Source organism: Poecilia reticulata, chromosome 21 (genome assembly GCF_904066995.2).
Source record: "Poecilia reticulata chromosome 21, P_reticulata-male-v2, whole genome shotgun sequence".
In the NCBI taxonomy this organism is placed as follows: domain Eukaryota; kingdom Metazoa; phylum Chordata; class Actinopteri; order Cyprinodontiformes; family Poeciliidae; genus Poecilia; species Poecilia reticulata.
In genome coordinates, this window is record NC_088850.1 from 3629330 (window position 1) to 3649918 (window position 20589).

The 20589-nt window shown below is 40.5% G+C and overlaps 1 protein-coding gene across 24 annotated transcripts in view; it reads right to left on the reverse strand.

Annotated features, from left to right (window-relative positions):
- afdna (afadin, adherens junction formation factor a) overlaps positions 1-20589 on the reverse strand; it is a 108047-nt gene that overhangs the window by 2210 nt on the left and 85248 nt on the right. For 9 of the 24 annotated variants that reach the window (XR_014085692.1, XM_081602817.1, XM_081602820.1 and 6 more), the window contains 9 exons: positions 20152-20284; positions 18780-19176; positions 18064-18311; positions 17131-17345; positions 16122-16301; positions 13659-13697; positions 11583-11717; positions 7950-8490; positions 2409-2493 (listed from right to left, as the gene is read on the reverse strand). Coding sequence is in view for 23 of the 24 variants with exons in the window: in XM_081602817.1 (XP_081458943.1) it covers positions 2409-2493; positions 7950-8490; positions 11583-11717; positions 13659-13697; positions 16122-16301; positions 17131-17345; positions 18064-18311; positions 18780-19176; positions 20152-20284 (1973 nt within the window). In the remaining variant the exon portion in view is untranslated. The remainder of the gene's footprint in view (positions 1-2408; positions 2494-7949; positions 8491-11582; positions 11718-13658; positions 13698-16121; positions 16302-17130; positions 17346-18063; positions 18312-18779; positions 19177-20151; positions 20285-20589) is intronic. The other 15 variants (XM_081602828.1, XM_081602826.1, XM_008397235.3 and 12 more) reach the window with 6 other exon arrangements.

Genomic DNA, 20589 nt, shown 5'->3' on the forward strand with positions numbered 1-20589 from the left:
TTAAAAAAAATTTATTCTATTTACCCAGATACCAGAAATTTTATGATTAAAATAATAATAATAAAAAAAACTGGATAAAAAAAAAAGTTCTACCTGAAATCCCCCCCATAAATTTGACTCAACCTCCAGCCAATAGAGGGCAGCACATTACGGAGCCCTCCAGGGAACATGGGGATTTTTTTTCTTTTGCGTTCCTTCGCAAAAGTTTTGCGTTCGCTCGCAATAATCTACTGATCAGTTCATGCGGCATAATTGATGCTGTAAGCCTTTCTTACGGTGGCCGCCGTAATTTCTGCTTTAATACAATGTTATATCCTCCTGACTACCAGGAAAATAAATATTGTCCAATCACCATTTTTTTTAAATCCCAGTCTTTGTAAGGTAATAAAAGGTTTTATGCACTTACTTTGTCTCTTCCCATAAAATGTGTTATTACTGATAAATGCCATTTTTAGGAATTAGAAAAAGGTACGTACAAAAGTCACACCCCTTCACATGTGGCATCATTGGAAAGCCCTAAATGTCTCCAGATACCAAAAGGAATTAATTCAGTAGAATGCAGGGGGTGGGAGATATTAAAGTTTAGAAATGTCCTCTACAGAGGACAAAAATGAACTACTGGTAGTCAGGAGGTTAAAAGGTTTTTCCATGAATGTTAATATCTCGTGAAATATCTGACGTTTTATATCTTTTTCTTTAGTATAGAAAAGCACAACAAACCTATGATATAAACAGAAACTTTCCGTAAGCAGGAAAGAAATAAAAATACATTAAACTATTTGGACTATTTCTGAGTTATTGTCGCGGGTAATCAGATTGTCTCTGTTGTGTTCGTGTCTGAATGGTTTAAAGAGCTGCTTTCAGTCCATCTGAGCCTAAACAGACATAAACATGCAGTAAATAAATCGATTTTCAATCAGTGTTTTGCGCCAAAGCGTTAATAATAATAAACACGTTTTATTATTATAAAACACAGCAAACTAATGGTGGTAGAGGGCAGCACTGGGTTAACTCAGTTAATCTCATCTGTCCGTGTATCAATCAACTCCAAACCTCTTCTTTGTTCTGTCACAATTATCCATTTATTTAATTTTGATCATCATGCTCCAAACTTTGCGAGGACTGACCACCTCGCTCACCCGCTTCCTCACACACACAGAGCCAGCAGCCAATCACCTTCCATTCGTACTTGATGACGCCACGCCCACATCGACACGCCCACCACCAGGTGTCAAACCCGCTGCTCCTGTCACATCAATAATTATTTAATTCATATGGCTCTTATAGAGCCTCAGTGAAAACGGGTTTATTATTATTAACTCTTTGGTGCAGAAAACTGATTGAAAATCGATTTATTGCCAAACCATTCAGCAATATTGGTCTCAAATCCATGAACATTTACAGAACATCTTCACAGTTGATTTTCCTTTAAATTTTGAATGCATATTTTTATGTAACATTCCGGTTGACAAACTGAACTACAACGATCAAAAACTTCTGTTCATTTTACTGGCCGGGAGCAAAAAGGCCCTCACAAGAAAATGGCTTAAACGGGAACCTCCAACAACTGATGACTGGATAAATGTAGTGAAAGAGATTTATGTACTGGAGAGACTGTCTTATTCCATTAATGTGCAGAGAGACACTTTCTACAAGATATGGTCAAAGTGGACAGAATATGTCAAACCTGTTATGTCTGATTTTCTGTAAACCTTGCTATCATTCAGATTTATGCTCTAATTTGATATGTGTTGTCAATTATTGGTTGATACTCAGGCTTCCCCGCCACTCCCATTTATTTTATTTTTATTTATTTATTTTTTGCTGTCTTTTTTTTTTCTTTCTTTCTTCTTTAACGTGTTTAAAATTAGAAAACAGAGAAACCATGTAAAAATGTGAACGTAATCAGTATAACTATATAATTGTATTGTAACGTGCTTTCTCAATAAAAAATGTTAATATAAAAAAAGAAAATTGATTTATTTACTGCATGTTTATGTCTGTTAAGGCTCAGATGGACTGAAAGCCGCCATTTAAACCATTCAGACACGATCAGATGACTGATCACCCGCGATAATAACTCAATAGTCCATGGAAAAACCTTATATGCTTGTATTAAAGCAGAAAGTACGGCGGCCACCGTCAGAAAGGCTCAGTATCAATTATGTCACATGAACTGATCAGTAGATTATTGCGAGGAAACGCAAAAGAAAAAAATCCCCCATGTCCCCTGGGGGCCTCCGTAGCACATAACTCTGTTTTCAAATAGTTGGAAGGAAAAAAAAAAAATCTCAATTTGAATAGTCAGGCACACTTTAATTGTAAATCAATCAAATGGTATTAAAATAATGAATATTTTGCTTATTTACACGTTAATATCTGCTGCTAGCTTGCGGTGTCATGCTCACCTCTTTGTCCATTTGTCCCGCGGGTCGTTGTAGACCTCTCCTGATCCTACAACCCCTGTCGAGTTTCCAGTGTGCGAGTTAAACCCTGTTGATGTTCGGCGCCAGCAGCAGACACAAACAAAGCAGCACAACATGAGTCAGCATTCACGGAGGACCTGAAGCCGTCTGAGGCGGAGGCTGCTGGGTGATGGCTGAGAGAGACTCTGATTATTTTTATTTTAAAAACCTCTGAGCTGAGACCCAGCAGCCTCTGCATACAGTCTCTGCATTCTTATATTTTCCCACAGACCGGGTTGAGCAGAAAGAAGAGCAGAAGCGTTACGGCAGAAACATTCAGATCTCTCCAGGCAGGAAGAGGAGCAGTTAGATCCAAAGCAGGAAACGGTCTGTGGAAGCGTGGGCCGGGATCTGAGGTCGTGGTCACCCTTACTGTGCCGCTGGTGACCCCGACCCGACCCGACCCGACCAGGAGCTCGGCTCATGTGTCCCTGTGTCTCAGTAACGACCGCCGCGATGGTTTCACTTTTAATCGGGAAAAACACCAAAACCAACCATTTCACAGAATAATCTTTGTTGTTTTTAGTCTAAACGACAAACTGAAAGGTTCTTCAGGCGTCTAATTAAAATCGGATTTCTTTTCTCTACCTCAGAAGACGACGATGAGCGCAACTTCCTTCTTCACGAAATGTAAACAACAACGGAGTGGCGTCAGATTTCAACAGTTGTAGGATTTCTCTTCTGAGCCATTTCTCCCGCTAGTGCTAAACTCGCGCTTGTTTTGGTTGCATTTACCCAGAATGCCCTGCGCTGCAGTCCACGTCCTGTTTTTGCAGCGGTCTCCGATTCACTTGTCGTTCACAAATGCATTTGAACCGCACCAGAGTTCACTTCAACTGAACAAAGACCTCCCCAAACGAACTGCCAGACAAACGAACTGAACCTAAAAGAGAGTCAGCATTTGACAGACATTTCACCTCGAGTCTTTTGAAGCAGCGGTTCTGCTGGACCTCACTCAGATTCGGGCCGTTTTCGTGAGGATTCTGCACAGTGCGCGTTCACAAACTACACTGAAAGAACATCCCTGCTTCCTTTTCTGGACCTCCATCCAGTTTCACAACAAAAGGTTCAGTATAAGAGTGAAACCCACATTGTTGGTTTTGGTCTTTTTTATGACAACTGGAAAAACAGTGAAATATGCCAACCACTTTCTCTTTACAGAACAGAAAATGTTGGGATTTTCCAGCTGAAACAACATTTAGTGCTTCAACCTGAGAGCAGGAAGCTTTCAGAGAAGCAGCGGATGAATCTTAATGGCTCCGGTTTTTACTCCAGAAGCAGAGGTACCCCCTGGTAAAGATGTGAACATTTCCTCAAAGGAAACTCAACTTTAATTGCAAAATAAGGTCCCTAAAGTGTTTAAATGTTTGTGTTTCGTGAACCATTTCTGTTTTGATTTGACCAAATGTTTTATCTTCTTGAAAGACCCAATTCTAGTTTGAGGCAACCTGATTTTTTATGAATATGCTCATCCACAGCAAAGTCGCCCGGTACGCTAGCCTCTCCAGCTAGCGTACCGGGCGAGAGGCGGGGTCACCTGGACAGGTCGCCAGTCTGTCACAGGGCAACACAGAGACACACAACCACGCACACACACACACACACACTCACACCTTGGAGCAATTTGGAGAGGCCAATTAACCTGACAGTCATGTTTTTGAACTGTGGGAGGAAACCGGAGTACCTGGAGAAAACCCACCATGCACAGGGAGAACATGGAGACTCCATGCAGAAAGACTGGGAATCGAACCCAGAACCTTCTTGCTGCAAGGCAACAGCTCTACCAACTGCACCACTGTGCAGACCCTCATAGCAAAGTCCTTCAAGGTGTTTACGTTTTTCATGGACTGGGAGGAAACGTTCGATCTTCATACCTCGACTTCCTGTGTGACCAATGAGAAATTGGTCAACAATGGCGGCATTAAATCCGACTTGTCTTCGGTTACAGTTGGACCCCAATGTTGGCCCTAGTCATTGATTCTGCTCATAACAGTGCAAAGGTGCTGAAGGATCCGTTTTGGTGATCTCCACTTTTCCACTGAGACCCATGAGAATCAGCACCTCCAAGTCCGAGGTCGTGGTCTTGTGCCAGAAAAAGGGTGGAGTGTCTTCTCCGGATTGGGGACGAGGTCCTGGCCCAGATGGAGAAGTTCAAGTATCTCAAAGTCTTCTTTATAAAAGAGGAATAAAATACACTGATGGGCAGATTGTTACAGTGACGATACCAATCAATCTACGTTCAATAAACTCAACTACGGTCAGAAGCTTTGGGTAGTGACCAAAAGAACAAGACGCAAGCGACTGAAATGGGTTTCCTCCAGAGGGCGTCTGGTCTCGCCCTTAAAGGCTCTGCAAGCCAAACTGTCTAAATCACTGAACGGAAGCAGGATAAACTTTCATCCTCATCTGGCCGTTTGTAGTTTTAATTAATAAACCGACTGGAGATACGGGAAAGCTTAGGCGATTTTCTTTTAGCCATTTTTTGACTATATCTGCGCTATATTCTCATTTACACAAGACAAAAAAAAAACAAAAAGAAAAATCAATAAAGTATGTTTAATTTATAGAGCAGTGGTGCCCAAACTTTTTGCCAAAACTGGCAAAACTTAACTACTGGGCACAAAATTAATTAAATTCAACCAAATTTTTCTGAAATCTGTACATCATTAAAGAGGCTTCAGAACAATTGTTTTCTATTTTGTTGGACAATTTTTTTACCATGTTTGACTTGGTAAGGGGCCAAACAAAATCATTTGAAGGACCAAAAATGGCCCCCGGGCCACACCTTGAACACCCCGTTAGAGGATTATTGTTGATAATCTTGTGAAATAGCAAACTAAAACTTACTCTAAATAAATATTCAGTGCACAAAGTCTTTTCTCACATCTTTACCAGGGAGGCAAATAAACGCAGATGTTGTTTAGTGCTGGACTTTAACTCTACATGTTGGGTTTGTGCTCCAGGGCGATAAAAACGGGGTCCGTTCGGGACAGTTTCCATACAGACACAGCGACAAATGGTGAACCCAAACACATTCATCCAGCTGGCAGCTCCTCAGCTCCATCTCCCTCCCAAAAAAACGAGCCCTCACATTCCTCTGCTGAGCCAAAACAGATGAAAATTACTCTGTGGAATCCGACCTCTTGTTTTTCCCCCCCCCCCATTTTATTAAAGCCACAGTCGAGCTTTCGGAGATGCCAGCTCAGTAAAACAATCTTTTTTTTTTTTTTTTGCATTCAGTCCAGCAGGGAAAAAGCCGGAGGCTCAGGTGCTGATAAACCACCTGGACCTGCAGCAAAGCCCTCTGGGAGTTGTAGTCAGGTTTTAATGAAGCTGCAGCGACAAAAGCGACAGTGGAAAAGGAAGGACAGCAAAAAAATCAGCTGAAACTGACGAGTAGTTTTGGGGGGAGCAAATTAACTAGAAAAGAAAAGAATGAGAAGAAGAAGAAGAAGAAAGTTTGGCAGAGGCAGTAAAAAGCAATAGACATCAAGCCAGTGACTGAGGTGAGCTGCTGGCAGCCAGCGTGCAGCGCCGTGCTGTGATTGGTTTGTGAAGCATGCAGATTTGATTCGTTGGGTGGGGGAGGGGTGGTGCTGGGGGCAGGAGGGGTGGGGGGTGGGGGGCATTAGTGAGATGATTTTGCTCAATGAGTGCAACATGAAAGTGTGTCTGAGGTCTCAGGTGTGTGATGAGGAGGATCGAGGTGCAGGCAGGAACCGAATCAGGACCTCAGGAATGGATTCAGATGCGTTTAATTCTGCGTTTGTCTGAGCGTGTCGAGAGTTTTTTCCTTCAGCTCAACACTTTCTGAAATTTAAGGGTCGCATTTAAAACTGCGACATGATATGGTAGATCCAAATATACAACAAAAAAAAGAGAATTAAATAGTTTGGTTTTTCTGACGTTGTGAAGTAATCTGAAAAAACTAAATCTGACCGAGGATTTTTATCTGCAAACTCTCCAAGTACAACTGAAACAAGAAAAAATGAACTCAAGTAACTTTTCAGCAAGATAAGAGTTTGTTTCAAATCAATAATTCCTGAATATTGATGAAAAAGTACTAGTTATAGCTACAGAGACATTTGAACTTATAACATGGGAAAAATGTATTGAATAAACCAAAACAGCAGCCATTTTGTTAAACACTCGTCAAGTTGAAATGCTAAACAATCTCAGACAAAGGCAAGTTTTCGCTGCTGCTGCTGCGTTTATATGAAGTCATTTCATTTACTGAGTTAGAGATGGGTGTGAAAAGCCAAATCTCCTCCTTCCCTTTAAAGCAAACATCGCTAAGCAGAGCCTAGGGGCAGGAAGTGGAGGCGACTGCTCCATCCCTGTTCCCAAGAAGCAACCAACCAGACAGAAAGGAGGCGGCGAGCGACAACACCAACAGTACTATGATTGGCCTCAATCGTCTGTACAAAACCAGGTGGCGTGATTATCGATTGCTTTTTTTTTCTGTTTGAAGAAGGGGGGGGGCGATCGGAGGAAGATGAGGAGAGGAGAGGGAGAAAAATTACCGAGAAGGAAGGTTAGTGTTCAAACTGGGGCTGCAGGTAACGATTATTTTAATAACCGGTTTTCTGATCGATTATTTTGACGATTAATCGAATTTTAAAAACTGGACCATCCTGCAGATTTTTTATTTAACTACTTGAGGTTATTTCATACAATTTTAGAAATGCATAAAAATGTTGATGCCTAAAACGCAACGATACAGAATTCCTTTACTAAATGTCTATGATTATCTTTCAGATTAGCGATCAATAACTGGACAGCAAAACAGGCTTTTTATAGAACCTGAAGCTAAAACTACAGATAGACGTTTTTTTTTTTTAATCTTAAATGCAAAATAGATACATTTTTGGCATGTTTTGGGTTATTTACTGCTTCATTTCAGTAATCGCTTCACGATTAGTCATTTCAGCCCTAATATGTTTTTTGTACAATTTTGACTTAATTACTCTTCTGAGAAAGATAATTTTTTAGCAATTGTCCTTTATTGAATGTATTCTCCAATTAATCGCTTGACGATTATTTCAGTGATTGATTAATCACGATTAATCGTTTCAGCCCTAATACGTTTTTTGTACAATTTTGGCTGATTGCTCCTCTGAGTACGACGATCTCCCTGCAATTGGTCTTTTTTCAGTCTGTATTCTCTAATTAATGATTAATCGATTACTAAATTAGTTGATTTCAGTAATCGATTAATCACAATTAAGTCGATTAATCGATTCAGCCCTAGTTCAAACACAAAACAAACAATCTGATTGGCTTAAGGAGAGACGAAGGGATTCCCACAAACAAAAGTAAATTAAAGTGAACGATGAAACGGTGGACAAAATCTAGACAAACAGGTAAAAGAGGGAAAATCTAAGAGCTGAAAACCCTGAAGGGTAGGAAATGACAGATGAGTGGATGGAGGGAGGTGTGGGAGTTTAGAGGCGCCTGGCTCCTCGCTCCTCGTTCCGGCTCTACCTTTATAGCTTCCTGGTGGGGGGGCGGAGCTGGGTTTGGCAGGAAGGGGAGGGCCTGTACTGTTGGAGTTGTTGGCTGGCGGTTGGAACGAGCCAGACAGGAAGATGCCATCAGAAAGAGGGCGGGGCTTGCGCGCAGTGGGCGGCGGCTGAGGCCGGCTCTGAGTGGGCAAGGCGGAGGCCGGGAGGTCGCCGTACGACTTCCTGGTCGCCGACAGCTTGGCCTGACCTGATTGGCCGCCGCTCCCTGCCGAGTAGGCTTCCTCCTCGTCTTCGTCGTCGCCCGCGTACGAGACGAATTTGGCTGTGTAGAGCGTGTCGGGCGAGATGACCTGTGTTTTGAGGTAGGAGGTGTTTCTCTGTGGTGGGGGCGGGGGGGTGTTAGTAGGGTGGTGGGGGGCGGGGGGGTTGTAATCCCGAGGCAGCGGGGGCCGATACAGACCGGCCGGCTCATCGGGCGTCAGCAGCTTTCTCTCTGCCTCCTCGTGCTGCCGCCGCCGCTCGGCCTCCAGACGGGCGTAGTACTCCTCCTCCTGTCTCCTCTGGGGGAGGGATAACCTGTTAGTAAGCTCCGCTCTGATTGGCTGCCACCAACACTGGATGCTAACACGCTAATTAGCTAGAAACACAGCTAGAAGCTATTCAACAAGCAACCACCCACCTCTCTGTGACTCACTTTGACAAACTAACCCTAACCTGACTCGCGTCTGGAAACGCCACACAACCGACGGTCCAACATCGACGGCCTCAGCTGGGACGTTTTTTAAAAAATAATAAACTGAGTTTGTCACCAAAGTTTTAGCTAGTCAAATTTAAGACTTTTTAATGCCACGTTGAATGAAATTCAAGACAAAACACTGAATATAAAGTATTGTTGGAGGTAAAAAGCAAAAACTGAAATCTCTGGGGTGAATTTGTGGCTGTTGTATTTTTTTAAGGATATTTGCACTGCAAGAACAAAATCTTTCGAAATATTTCTGGTCTAGTTTCTAGTGCAAATATCTTCGCAGACTTGAAATAAGAAACTTAAGAGCAGTTTTTAAGTAAGTAATAGCCGTTTGTTTTAAGTAAATAATTCCTTAACATTGATGAAAAAGTTAATTTAAAGTTAATTTACCAATTGAACAAGTGCTTTCTCATCAATACTAAGGAATTATTTACTTAAAACAAACGCCTATTTCTTGCTAAGAAAGTTATTTTTAAGTTACATTTGTCTTATTTCAAGAGTACTAACATGTTTGCACTATAAACTACAAAAATACTTTGTAGGATTTTGTGTTTTTGCAGTGTGGGTAATTTTAGCATTTCAGTTAAAGTTAGACTAGCAGCTAATGCTAGTTGTCGTTTACCAACACGTTTTTGGAAGCATCCTAGCTAATGCTAGCAGATAAGCAAACGTTGACATTTCACCTCACTGTAGCTTTGAAGGTAATCAACATGCTAATTATAGCATATTGATGAAAAATATGTAACTGCAGGTTTGCTACTGATAGCAATATGCTAATGCTAGGGCTTCTGGGAATATTGGCAGCTTCTAAGTAAAAGTCTTGATTTTTTTTAAGGTTTATCGTTTAAAAGAAAAACTGGTTTCAGATTCCTAATAGATCTGAAAACAAACAGGATCTAATCAACTGAAACTGACTGGACAGAATGTGGCTCTAACTTTGTCAAGAAACTGATTTATTTTCAAATATATATACACATATGAAATATATACATATTTATGTAATTTATTGGATGATTTCCTGAGTTTATTTTTCGTTTCAGCTCTTTAAAGTGAGTAAATGTGAGGAACATTTCCCCAATGAGGCCCCCGAGTTGGACCTACAGTCGACCCTGACCATCAATTACATCTAAGAAACGACCTGAAACTTGATCAAAATGTTTGGATAAAAGGTTCTGATCCAACTCCTACCAGACCCACCGGGTCGTTCCCTCCCTCTCTGCTTTGTTCGATCAGGCTATATGTAGCGGATCTCAGTTTACATTGTGAGGTTTTGTGGGTTTTTCTTCCAGCTTCCAGGCCACCCTGACTCCTAGCATCTCGACTTCAGAGGACGAAGCTACGCTGGTGGGGGAGAGATTTGGATTTCAGGGTCTGCTCCGGGTCTGACGTGAGATTATCTTCCGTCTCATGTGGCGACGGTCGGATCCGATCTGCCTCGACAGTTCGGCCTGAAGAACCTGGGAGGGATTAGCGGCTGTGTGGGCTCCGGGTTTATGAATATGTTCGGCACGGATGAGAGAGGCGATATTAGCTTCTCTAATGTGTGTGGGGTGAATGGTTTGGGGGAAATGTTTGGGTGGAGAGTGGGCTGCATTCCCTAAACACACGTTTGGATGCTGGATGGAATGGAAATAAATAAAAAAAAATACTAACAAAATTAAAAACTCTGCTCTCCCCCTGAGAAAACTGAAACAACTGCACCTTCCTGACAACAACATGATGGGGAAACTCATGCTTTCTGGTGGGTGGGAGCACAAAACATGACACAGCAAAACGTCACAGAGGGTGGGAATGCTCAGGGTGACAGCATGCAACGGGACAACATTACATTTAATAAACAGCATTAAAAAAATACTAAATTAATGAGATTTCTACCAGAAAATGATGCTTTTAAATAACCAGCGGTCTCATCACGGTGAAACAACAAAACATGGACGACATTTGTTACAACAAGCGGCACAAATGTGCTTGATGGCATGAAACCAAACCGCTGGTTATTCAAAAACAAAAATATCTCATCAACTTAAAAGAAAAAAGGCTGATTATATGATTGATGCCCACTTTATGCAAAAAAACAACAAACTAATTTATGTAAAAAAAAAAAAACACACTTAAAAATATTGAACAGAATAAGGAAAAAAACCTAAAATATTTCTGAAAATAATCATTTATTTCAAGTATTTAAATAATAAGTGTGCATAATTTGAGGATGCTTGAAACTCCGAGAATTAGACCAATGCCTTTAAATCCTACCCAGTTTATCATAAATATAATAAAGATTTAAACAAACTGAGCGTCAGCAGCTCCAGTGTTGTCACAATCAGCTGTCCAGTATGAGCGGCGTATGGCAAGCCATTGAGCGGCATATGGCAAGCCATTTTACCATTTAAAAAGAACAAAACCGATCTCCATTTCCCATTTAAAATACATGAATAGCTAAAGATTTTGGAAATGTACTTTTTGACATACAAATGTAATAAAAATGACTATCATTGAGCAGATAAAGTTAAGTCATATCAAAATAGAGCATAAACAAGCAGATTCTGGATTCTTATGTCAGCATAAACTTTGTGAAAGAATGTAATACTGGTGAAATGTGGTTTGCTGCTAATACATTTTAAAGCTACTTAGTTTTCCTGCTTTTATATAAAACTGATTTAATTTAATCAAACTCAAATTAGCAATTTAAAAAGATCACATCTTGGAAACGTCATAAATGTTAGTGACTCGTGTTTCAGCTGCTTTCTGCCGAGTTCTCAGAGCAGTTTAGATTAAATACCTTCTCAGAAACAGGATTTACATTAACAACACCACATTGGTCTAATCCCAGGAATTTCAGAGAAAAATCTTAAAGTTTTAAACGTCCGCCATCTTTAAACGAACATTTTCTCAGACAGACGAACCGACCTTTTCCTCCGCCTCTCTCTTGACTCTCTCCTCCTCCCTCCACCTCCTCTCTTCCTCCTGCTTCACCCGCTCCTCCGCCTCCCTCTTCCGAATCTCCTCCAGCTGCTGCTTGCGCCGCCGCTCCTCGTCCTGCAACTGGTTTTTCACACACAGACACACACACACAGACCACGCCATAAGGCAAACATGCAGACAGGGAAATAATTAGAACAGCAACAACCACCGACTTCCAATCAAGCAATCTGAGATTATCTAATCTCGACTTTCTGGACGCTAACGTGAAGTAGCATGTTGCACAATGTCTCAATCTGCTGCTCCAGCACAGCAAAAACACAGAAACGCACACGTCCGACCATGCAGACACCAACATGCAGCAGCAGCAGCAACCAAAACAAAGCAGCAGCAGTAAAGCTCCAACCTTCAGGACTCCGATATGCAACATTTATCTCAGAGAGCTGCAGAAATGCATTTAAACCAGTAAAAACATGACAAACAGACCCGTTTCTTTTGGCTGGATGGCGGTTAAAGGGTCAGTTCAACCAAACTATAAATAGAGGAAACCTTTCTGCATCACGTGGAAAAGAAAAGACAATAAAGTGAACAAAGAAACGTTTAGTGAACTAACATCAATTTGAAAAATCTGCAGGTTTTTGCACATCTTGAACAGCCTGCAAAATAGCTTGCTCTGATTGGTCAGCTGTAAGCCCCGCCCACCAAGCTGTACCTGCTGCAAACAAATTTACTGGACAAATTTTATTTTAATCGTCAGAAAAACACTTTGAGAAATCTGAAGATCTGAAGGGAGTTTTAACTCACAGGTTTGGGGTTAAGTATTTGTGTTAAGAATTATATTCTTTAAAATTTTAATTATCTTCATTTTTAAGCTTTTTAAAACATTTATATAGATTTTTATTACATTTCTATTTAGTATGACTTGAATTTTCTTAAAAATGGCAAAAATGCAACAAGTGTATTCAAACAATAAAAAGGAAATAAAAAATATAAAAAATGTGAAAAAACGTAAACATAAAACCGTATAAAAACTCAAATTAAACTTTATCCAGAATTTGCTTCAGTTCTCTATTTTTAAGCAAAATACAACATTTGTTGTAACGTTTCTTACATTTCGATTTAATTTTATTTATTAAAAATGCATCAAATGTGTAATCTACAAAATAAACATTAAATAAAATGTATTAAAAAATACATTTAAGCTTTATTTATAATTTGCGTTTTTTAAATTCTGTTATATTTTTAATGTTTATTAAATATAAAATTAAAAATGGCATAAATTTGTGTTATTGCTTCTATATATTATGAATTACATTTTATTAAAGAAACTTTGCAAAAATGCAAAAAAGGAGAAAAATATAAATGGAAAAAATGTGAAAATTCTATTAACTCACCATAAAACTAAATTAAAATATAAAAAAAGAAATGAAACCTTTTTTTTAATAGTTTAAAATTAATAACTTTCACTATTCTCTGCATTAATCCTGGTCATTTTTGCTGTTGTGTGGTGAAATATGAGCGTCCAGGCAGACGTCTCTCTCAGCCCCCTGCAGGTTTCTGTTAGTAAAACATGAATTCGTTAAATTTGACGCTGCGGTTGAACAGACCCTTAGAGAAAACGCTCAGCCAGTCGTGCACAAACAGGTGGATGAACAGAAAGATGAAGAGATGGATTCAGGGACGGCACAACGACATGATCCTCATGCACGGGTCTCCACCGGATGAATCCAGCCATGCAGCTTCTCCCTCCGTATTCACTCAAAACAAACATCACCAGCAGCTTCTAGGCCTTTTTTAAACCCCAAACTTCCCCCGATTTTTCCCTAATTTTTGATGTTTTGAGTGGACAAAGAGACAAAGCGCTTCGACATCAAACATCCCAGAACCGGCTGCTCTTCAGCACCCCAAACACTCAAGCTAACCCCAATGAAACAGCAGCTGTGGACATTAAAATATGTGAGGGGAGACAGAAAGGAAACGAGGGCAGGTGGGCAGCCGAGACAGAAAACAAGGAGTGATGCGAGGGCAGGGACAGGAAACGCGCCGTTAACAGGAAGAACATACCAAGTCTAGAACAGAGATAGCTGGGACAGCAGTCTGCTGCTGCAGAAGAAGAAGAGAACCAAGAGTAAGAGAGGGAGGGCCGACAGAAAGAAAGAAAAGGAGGGAGGAGGGAAAATACTGAGAAAAACGTGGAGGAGATTTTATAAATTTAATAAAAAAGGAGGAGAGGAGGTGGAAACGGAGGAGCAAAATATGTAAGCAGAAGGAAGGGGAGGACATACAGTAAAGTGAAAACATTACTTATTAGTGGCCGTGAACTGGACAGATGTTAATTACACCTAAACATAATTATATTCCTATTTAGAGACTCTAGATTTCTTTTATATTATAAAAATCAAAAACATTAATCTCATTTCTCCCTGACAATTACTCACCTGGCTAATTAAAGGTTAAACAATACAAATTGTATAAATTATTGATTTGGGATGGAAATAATTTTCATGATTTTGGTTTTTCTTCACATTCTGACACAATTTGGCGTCACGGCTTTGAAGTAGCTGCATTATTTAGACGTGCTTCAGAAATCTATTTAAAAAACATTTTTTGGGGTTTAAATATCTATTTATCTAGTTCTTTAGTTGAAGATCAAAAGGCATTTAAGAATTTTTCTTTAACTGTATAAAAATATATCAAGTTTAGATTTTGCTTCCTCTTGTGCATCTTCTATTTGCACAAAAAGTCAATTTTTACAAAAAAAAAAAACTCAATAATGCAAGTCAAACTTTAAAAAAAACATTCTTAAATGAATACTATTTCCTTTCACCATTTTCTATAGAGGACATTTGACTTGTACTCTAAATACTGCAACACAGCGAAGGTTTATAAAAGAGAAATAAACGAATAAAAAAAGCAACATTCATAGTAAGTTTGAACCATTTCAGGATTTTACAAGATGATTTTACAGTATGCATAAACAGTGTGTGGAAAAACAAATATTTCTGAATCTCACTGAAGCAGCTGATCCGAGGCATTGATTAACCATCAATAAGTTTGATCGCCTCCGTAAAAGTTTGAATTTATCGACAGCTCAATAAGTTAGCTTGTTTTTAGGTCATTTTTCCCCAAAAATTGGTGTTTTGCAACTGAATTAACCAAACAAAATCTGGACCAATTTCTAATTGCTGAACAGTCAAACACGGCGTTGGAGGTATGGTGATGTGGGCTGAAGTGAGTCAACCACCAGTATGTGAGGTAATCCATCTTCAAATACAATTCAAAACCGTTTTAATTAGCCCAAAGGGAAATTAAATGTTACTGTAACTCAAAGAGTCAGAGTAGATCTCCTGCAGCAGTCAGTGCTGCAACAAATCTGAAGAGGCCTCTGACTGAAGACTGTATTACGACTGTAACAACATGCCAACAGCTCAATGTCCAGGCTTCAGGGACGATGTTTAAAAGTAAAATGTCCTGGATGACATCAAGCAACGCTAATCCACCTCATTTGCTGTTGCCACGTCTTTTTTAAGTTTCTGTCAGGCCGTTTGGTTAGAAAGCCAGGCAGAAACAAAATAAATATATAAATAAAAAATTATAAAACTAAAATAGGAGGAAAAAATAAAGAAAAAATAGATGCTAAAGTAGGGGATGTAATCAATGTAGAAGATTGTTTGACTTTTCTGGGATTTGGGGTCATAGTTCAGGTGTCGTTTGCTTTACAGATGTGTATAAATACCTTGTTGCCATGGTTACGCACCATAACAACTGTCTGAAAGTTAAACACTAAAAAAAAAAACAAGTCAACCCTGAACCCAAAACTGGTTAATCGAAAGCACAATAATCCCCAAAAACACATCAACAACAGAAATGGCTGTAAATGGCCCAGTCAAAGTCCAGATTTCAACCTTCTTAAATAATATCCACAACTGAGAACTGAACAGAAGAATGTAGAGAGAAATTAATCCAAATAAGGCGAGAGAGATAAAGATCATCTTTCCACACACGGTTCCTGCATTTCAATCTTTTAACTTTCAGGTTAATTTGGTTTAAACTGGATCAAACTTTCTCCATCAGATCCCTGCAGCTGTTGGGTGCCAGGAAGCCGACTAGCAGAACCGTTGCCCTCCTTCCTGCCCATACCCGGCCATCCACCCTTCCAGCCAATCAGATTTAAGCAGTGCAGCATGGCGAAGCGATGACAGAAGCATGTTGCAGATGCACACTGCGCGACATTCACGGCGGAGGAACCGGTTTCCTCCTCTAAGCGACTGAAAAGGCGGTTCTGTTTTTCTCCCCATCAGCCTAATTTTCCCGCGACTCGCCCTTCCTCGAGCGCGGAGCTGCGGATTTGTTTCCGGACTCTGAGCTGATGGGTAAGGCGGCTTGAAAAAAACAGAAGTCAGGTTTAATACTGCCAGAAAGCCTGCGCACATGACAGAGTGGGACCTCTTCCTCCAAGACAAAAATCCTGCTTTCCGCCATTTTAAAACATGGCGTCCGACTGACTGTTCCTGCGTCCGTCCTTACCCTGGCTCTCTTCTCGGCCTCCAGCCTCTGCATGATCAGCATGGCGTCCATGTCCTCATCGTCCTCCTCCTCCTCGTCTTCGTCGCTCTGTTTGGACTCCTGCAGCCGCTTCTGGAACTGCCACTCCAGCATCAGCTTCCGGAGCCGGTCGCTTTCTTCCGCCGTTCGCTCCGGTTTCGCCTGAGAAACGGCAAGAATTTGAAACGAGGACCTTTGAAGTGGGGAGAAAACTCCAAGCTGGATAAACTGGAATGCTTAATGAATTTTAAGGTTTTATTGAACAGATTATGACAAGTTTATGGTCTAAACAAAACATGTTCATTACATTTCTTTGCACAAAATCCTTCTTGGATAATCAGATTTTCTTCTGCTCTTTAAATCCAAATAAGACGCTGCTGGCCACGCCCCCAAAACCAAACACTTACTCTCACACGTGAAAATGGCTGCAAACAAATGTGGAGTTACACAACTGTACATCTTCGAAAAGCAGAAGTGGAGCCTCCTGCGCAACCAACAGGAATGCAGTAAGTGGTTTCTGGATGGCAAGTCAACAGCAAAACACTCGTCTTTTCCAGCAGCCATTGTACAGTGGGTAAAACCAGCTGACCAAATGTGCTGGAACTGAGCTTAGGTTGCTAGGTAACAGGCAGGGCTTTGCTGGGGATGCTAGGTAACGGTGTAGTGCCCGTGGAATGTGACTTAAACATAAATTTAAGACTTTTTAAGTAAAAGACATAATAATTGATGCATCTTTGGTCTCTGAATCATTATTTTTATTAATGTAAAAAATGTTTATTGTAATATTTTGAGTTGCTTGTTTATTTTCATCTATTAAAATCACTTCGATGGATAAAACCCAACAAGTCAGACAGGAAAATATAATTTTTTGATTTGGCTAAACACAGTAACTGTTGCCCAATAATCCTCCTGCATGCTTTTTAAAACACTGTAGGCTAACAGAGAGTTAGTTGGTGATTAACAATAATAATCAAAAATCACATATTTTTACCTGCAGCTCCTGGATTTCCTTGTCCAGCAGATCCACAATGTGGAGCTGCTGCTGCTTCTCGGCCTTCTCGCGGGCGTCTCTCTTCCAGGGATCCGGAGACAGGCTGTCGCTGGTGGACAGCTCCTCCTTGCTGATGGTGATGTACTGCAGGTCGCGCCGCTCGATGGTCCGCGGCTGCTGCTGAGGAAGCAGCTCCCTGATCACCGTGTCCATGGCTGAAAACGTCCAACAAAGTGATTCGCTTTACAGATACCAATCTGAAAACTTGTGGCCAAACGTGGGACTTTTCCCTTTAACAATAGGAATCAATTCAGAAAACAAGTTAGGGTTTTTAAAAGATTACATTTTTCACAAATGGGCTCCTTCAGCTCCACCCGCCGCCATCTTGTTTTACAGCTTCTATTAATTTGGACTTTGAATTTAAATCAACTCTACAGCAAAATATTAGGGCCAAACTACAACTTTGATTTTTGATAAGAACAAGAATATGGTCATAAACAAACTTCCAGAAAACTGCGAAACAGCTGAAACACTGAGTCTGTTTAGAGTTGCTTTCAATAAAACACTGGCCAACATATTAGAGGTGTATGATTTTGGCGACTCATCTAAACAAAATGTTTGTTACACTGAGAAAAATAATCAGGAATTAATTTTAAAAAATGCTGGCGGGCCTAAATCTCTTCTCTACATTGTTGTGGTAAAAATGTGTCTTTTTTGTGCTGATATTATGACTTTATAATAATAATAATTTCTCATATGCTGGCCTTAAATCTCATAGGAGGGATTATATATATAAAAAAAAGACTTCTTGAAAATATTTTCTGTCATTTGTAATTAATTTTTCAGAAAAAACAAAGAAAGAAAGAAAAATATTAAAGCGGAAAAAAAAGCTGATTTTATTTTTATCGTCCTAAAATAAGGAGATCATTTTACCGGCGGAGTTGGCGGCGGCGGGCGGCGGCACGGCCGACCGCGGCAGGCTGGACAGCTTCTCCGGTCTGGAAGGCGGCGGCGGCTGCGGCTGGGGGGCGTGGTAAGGCTGGGGCGGCGCCATGGAGGCCATGGGCGGCTGGTGGTGAGGAGGCGGCATGGCTCCACCGTTGTTATGGGGCTGGACGGGCATGACCGGGTTGGCCCGGATCTGACCCAGCTTCCTCTCCTGCTCCCTCCTCTTCCTCTCTCTGGTAAAAAAACAATAATTGTTTGTTGGTGGTATAATTAAAATACCACCAACAACCTGCTAAACAGGAGAAAACACGATTTTCTAAACTAATTATTACTCCTCACTCATCTGCTAAAAGATGTAAATGTTATTAATTCGTATGAACAGCCAGGAGAGACCGATTTAAATTATTTTATCGTATTGCTGTCTTTTTTACATCTTTTCAAATGAAGGAGTGCAAATACAAAAAAAACAGACATTTTCTGAACTTGAAAAGTCGAACATTTTCCACTTTGTGCTCAGCAAAGGTCAATTTTATATAAGAAAACAGGATCACTTTAGTGAACGCTTTAAATAAAATGTAATCATGATTAATCACAGTTATTCTGGTTAATCGATTCGTCCCGATTAATCGTTTCAGCTCTAGATTCCTAGCAACTCGACCAGCTCTGGTCTGAACTCCTTCTTCCAGGTGAACCAAACCCACCTTTCCTCCTCCAGCCGGGCTTTCTCCTTCTCATACCAGCGCTGCTGCTCCTCCCGTTTCTTGCGGTCGGCGGCCTGCTGGGCCGTCACCGGGCTGATGGTGGCGGGCGGTGGCAGCAGCTCCGGCTGCGGGTCGTAGGGGTCGGGGTAGACGGCAGGCGGCGGCGGAGGAGGCGGCGGCAGGTCGGAGCGGGACGGCGGCTGCACCGAGTGCGGCGGCACAATGTGAGGCGTGTTGGGCGTCTTCCACCGGCCCGGCCCGGTCTTCTGGTTCTGGCCCTTGTTTGAAGACGTGGAGGAAGCAGAGAAGTTGAGCTGCTCCTGGCTGGACGTCGAGGATTCCAGCGAAGAGGAAACCTGCGGCTGCGGCGTCCAGTGGTCCAGCGGGGCTCCCACACCTGGAGATAAACAATAAAACATTATTTAAAGTGTTTAGATGGACCTTCACTGACCTTCATGTCCACAAGTCACTAAGATCAGAGGTGGTGAGACATGGAGAACGATTAATCGGGTTAATTGTGATTAACCGATTATTGACACAATCCTCAACTAACCTGGGAATTGACTAATCGTCAACTATTTTAGTAAAAAGTTAATCATTAACTTGACTTAAATAAAGACCATTTGCAGAAAAACGACACAGCCAGAGCAGTGATGTAGCAAAAACTAAAACAAATTATATAATTATATTAAAACATAATGGTTGGAAGCATTTTAGATGCAAATGCATTTTTTTCCTACAAATAATCATTTTTTCCCTAAAAAATGCAGTGTTATTTCATTTTAGACAATAAAATTTATATTTTCTTAATTTAAAAAGGAAGTGGATTGTTTATTTGCATTTTTATGTATTTCTAATAAATATTGTTTTTAAATAGGATCAAGTGGTTAAATAAAAAATATGCAGAAGGTGTAAAGTTTTTATACGATTAATCGTCTGAATAATTGATTACTAAAATAATAATTAGCTGCACCCCAATAACTATTATAGGTAACATATTTCCAACTGCCCTGATTGATTTCTGCAGTAAAATGATTTATTAAGGGCAGTTTGATACTTAATCTCGACTTCCAACTCTCAATCTGAGTTTTAATTTCATATAAAAAAATAAAATAAAGGTGAACTAAATTAAAAGTGTCCTCCATCTACAGAGAAGCAAAATTTTCTATCACAAATAAAGTAAACATTTTTTTACGATATTCACATATTTCTTTATGTACTCAACAGTAAAATAAGCAGATTTTATAGATCTGAGGTTATTTCATCCTGTGATTGTTTTGTGAATGATAATGAGCAGTGAAACATTTCTACTGAATTTTTTGCTGTTTTTGTGCCATCAAGAGTCTCTCTGGCTCAGGTTTCGCTCTCCTACCTCCTGGCGGACCTCGGTGCTGGTAGTCCAGATCCCGGTGCTGGTAGTCCTGCGGGTAGAGCGGCTGCATCCGCTCATCGGGCCTCATCATTCCCACCGGAGGGTACAGATCCTCCTGGGAGTGATTAATCCTCTGCAGAGAGACAAAAACATTAAAAAAATGTTTTAAAAGACATCAGAAAACAAGAAAATCATTTACATCTAGAGAGGAAAGATGGGAGGACAACAAAATAAAATGACAGTAAATTAATGGACAATTCAGTCATTCAGGACTTTGAAGGATGGAAGTTTCAAATGGTGAACAAAACCAGTAACTTTTTTCCCATCTTTTATTAATATTTTCCAGCTTTTGTTGGTATATAAATTCTGCTCTTCATGGAAGAAGATTTGTTTTTATTTGAACCTTGGATCAGCCCTTAGTTTCAGAAACCTCACTCA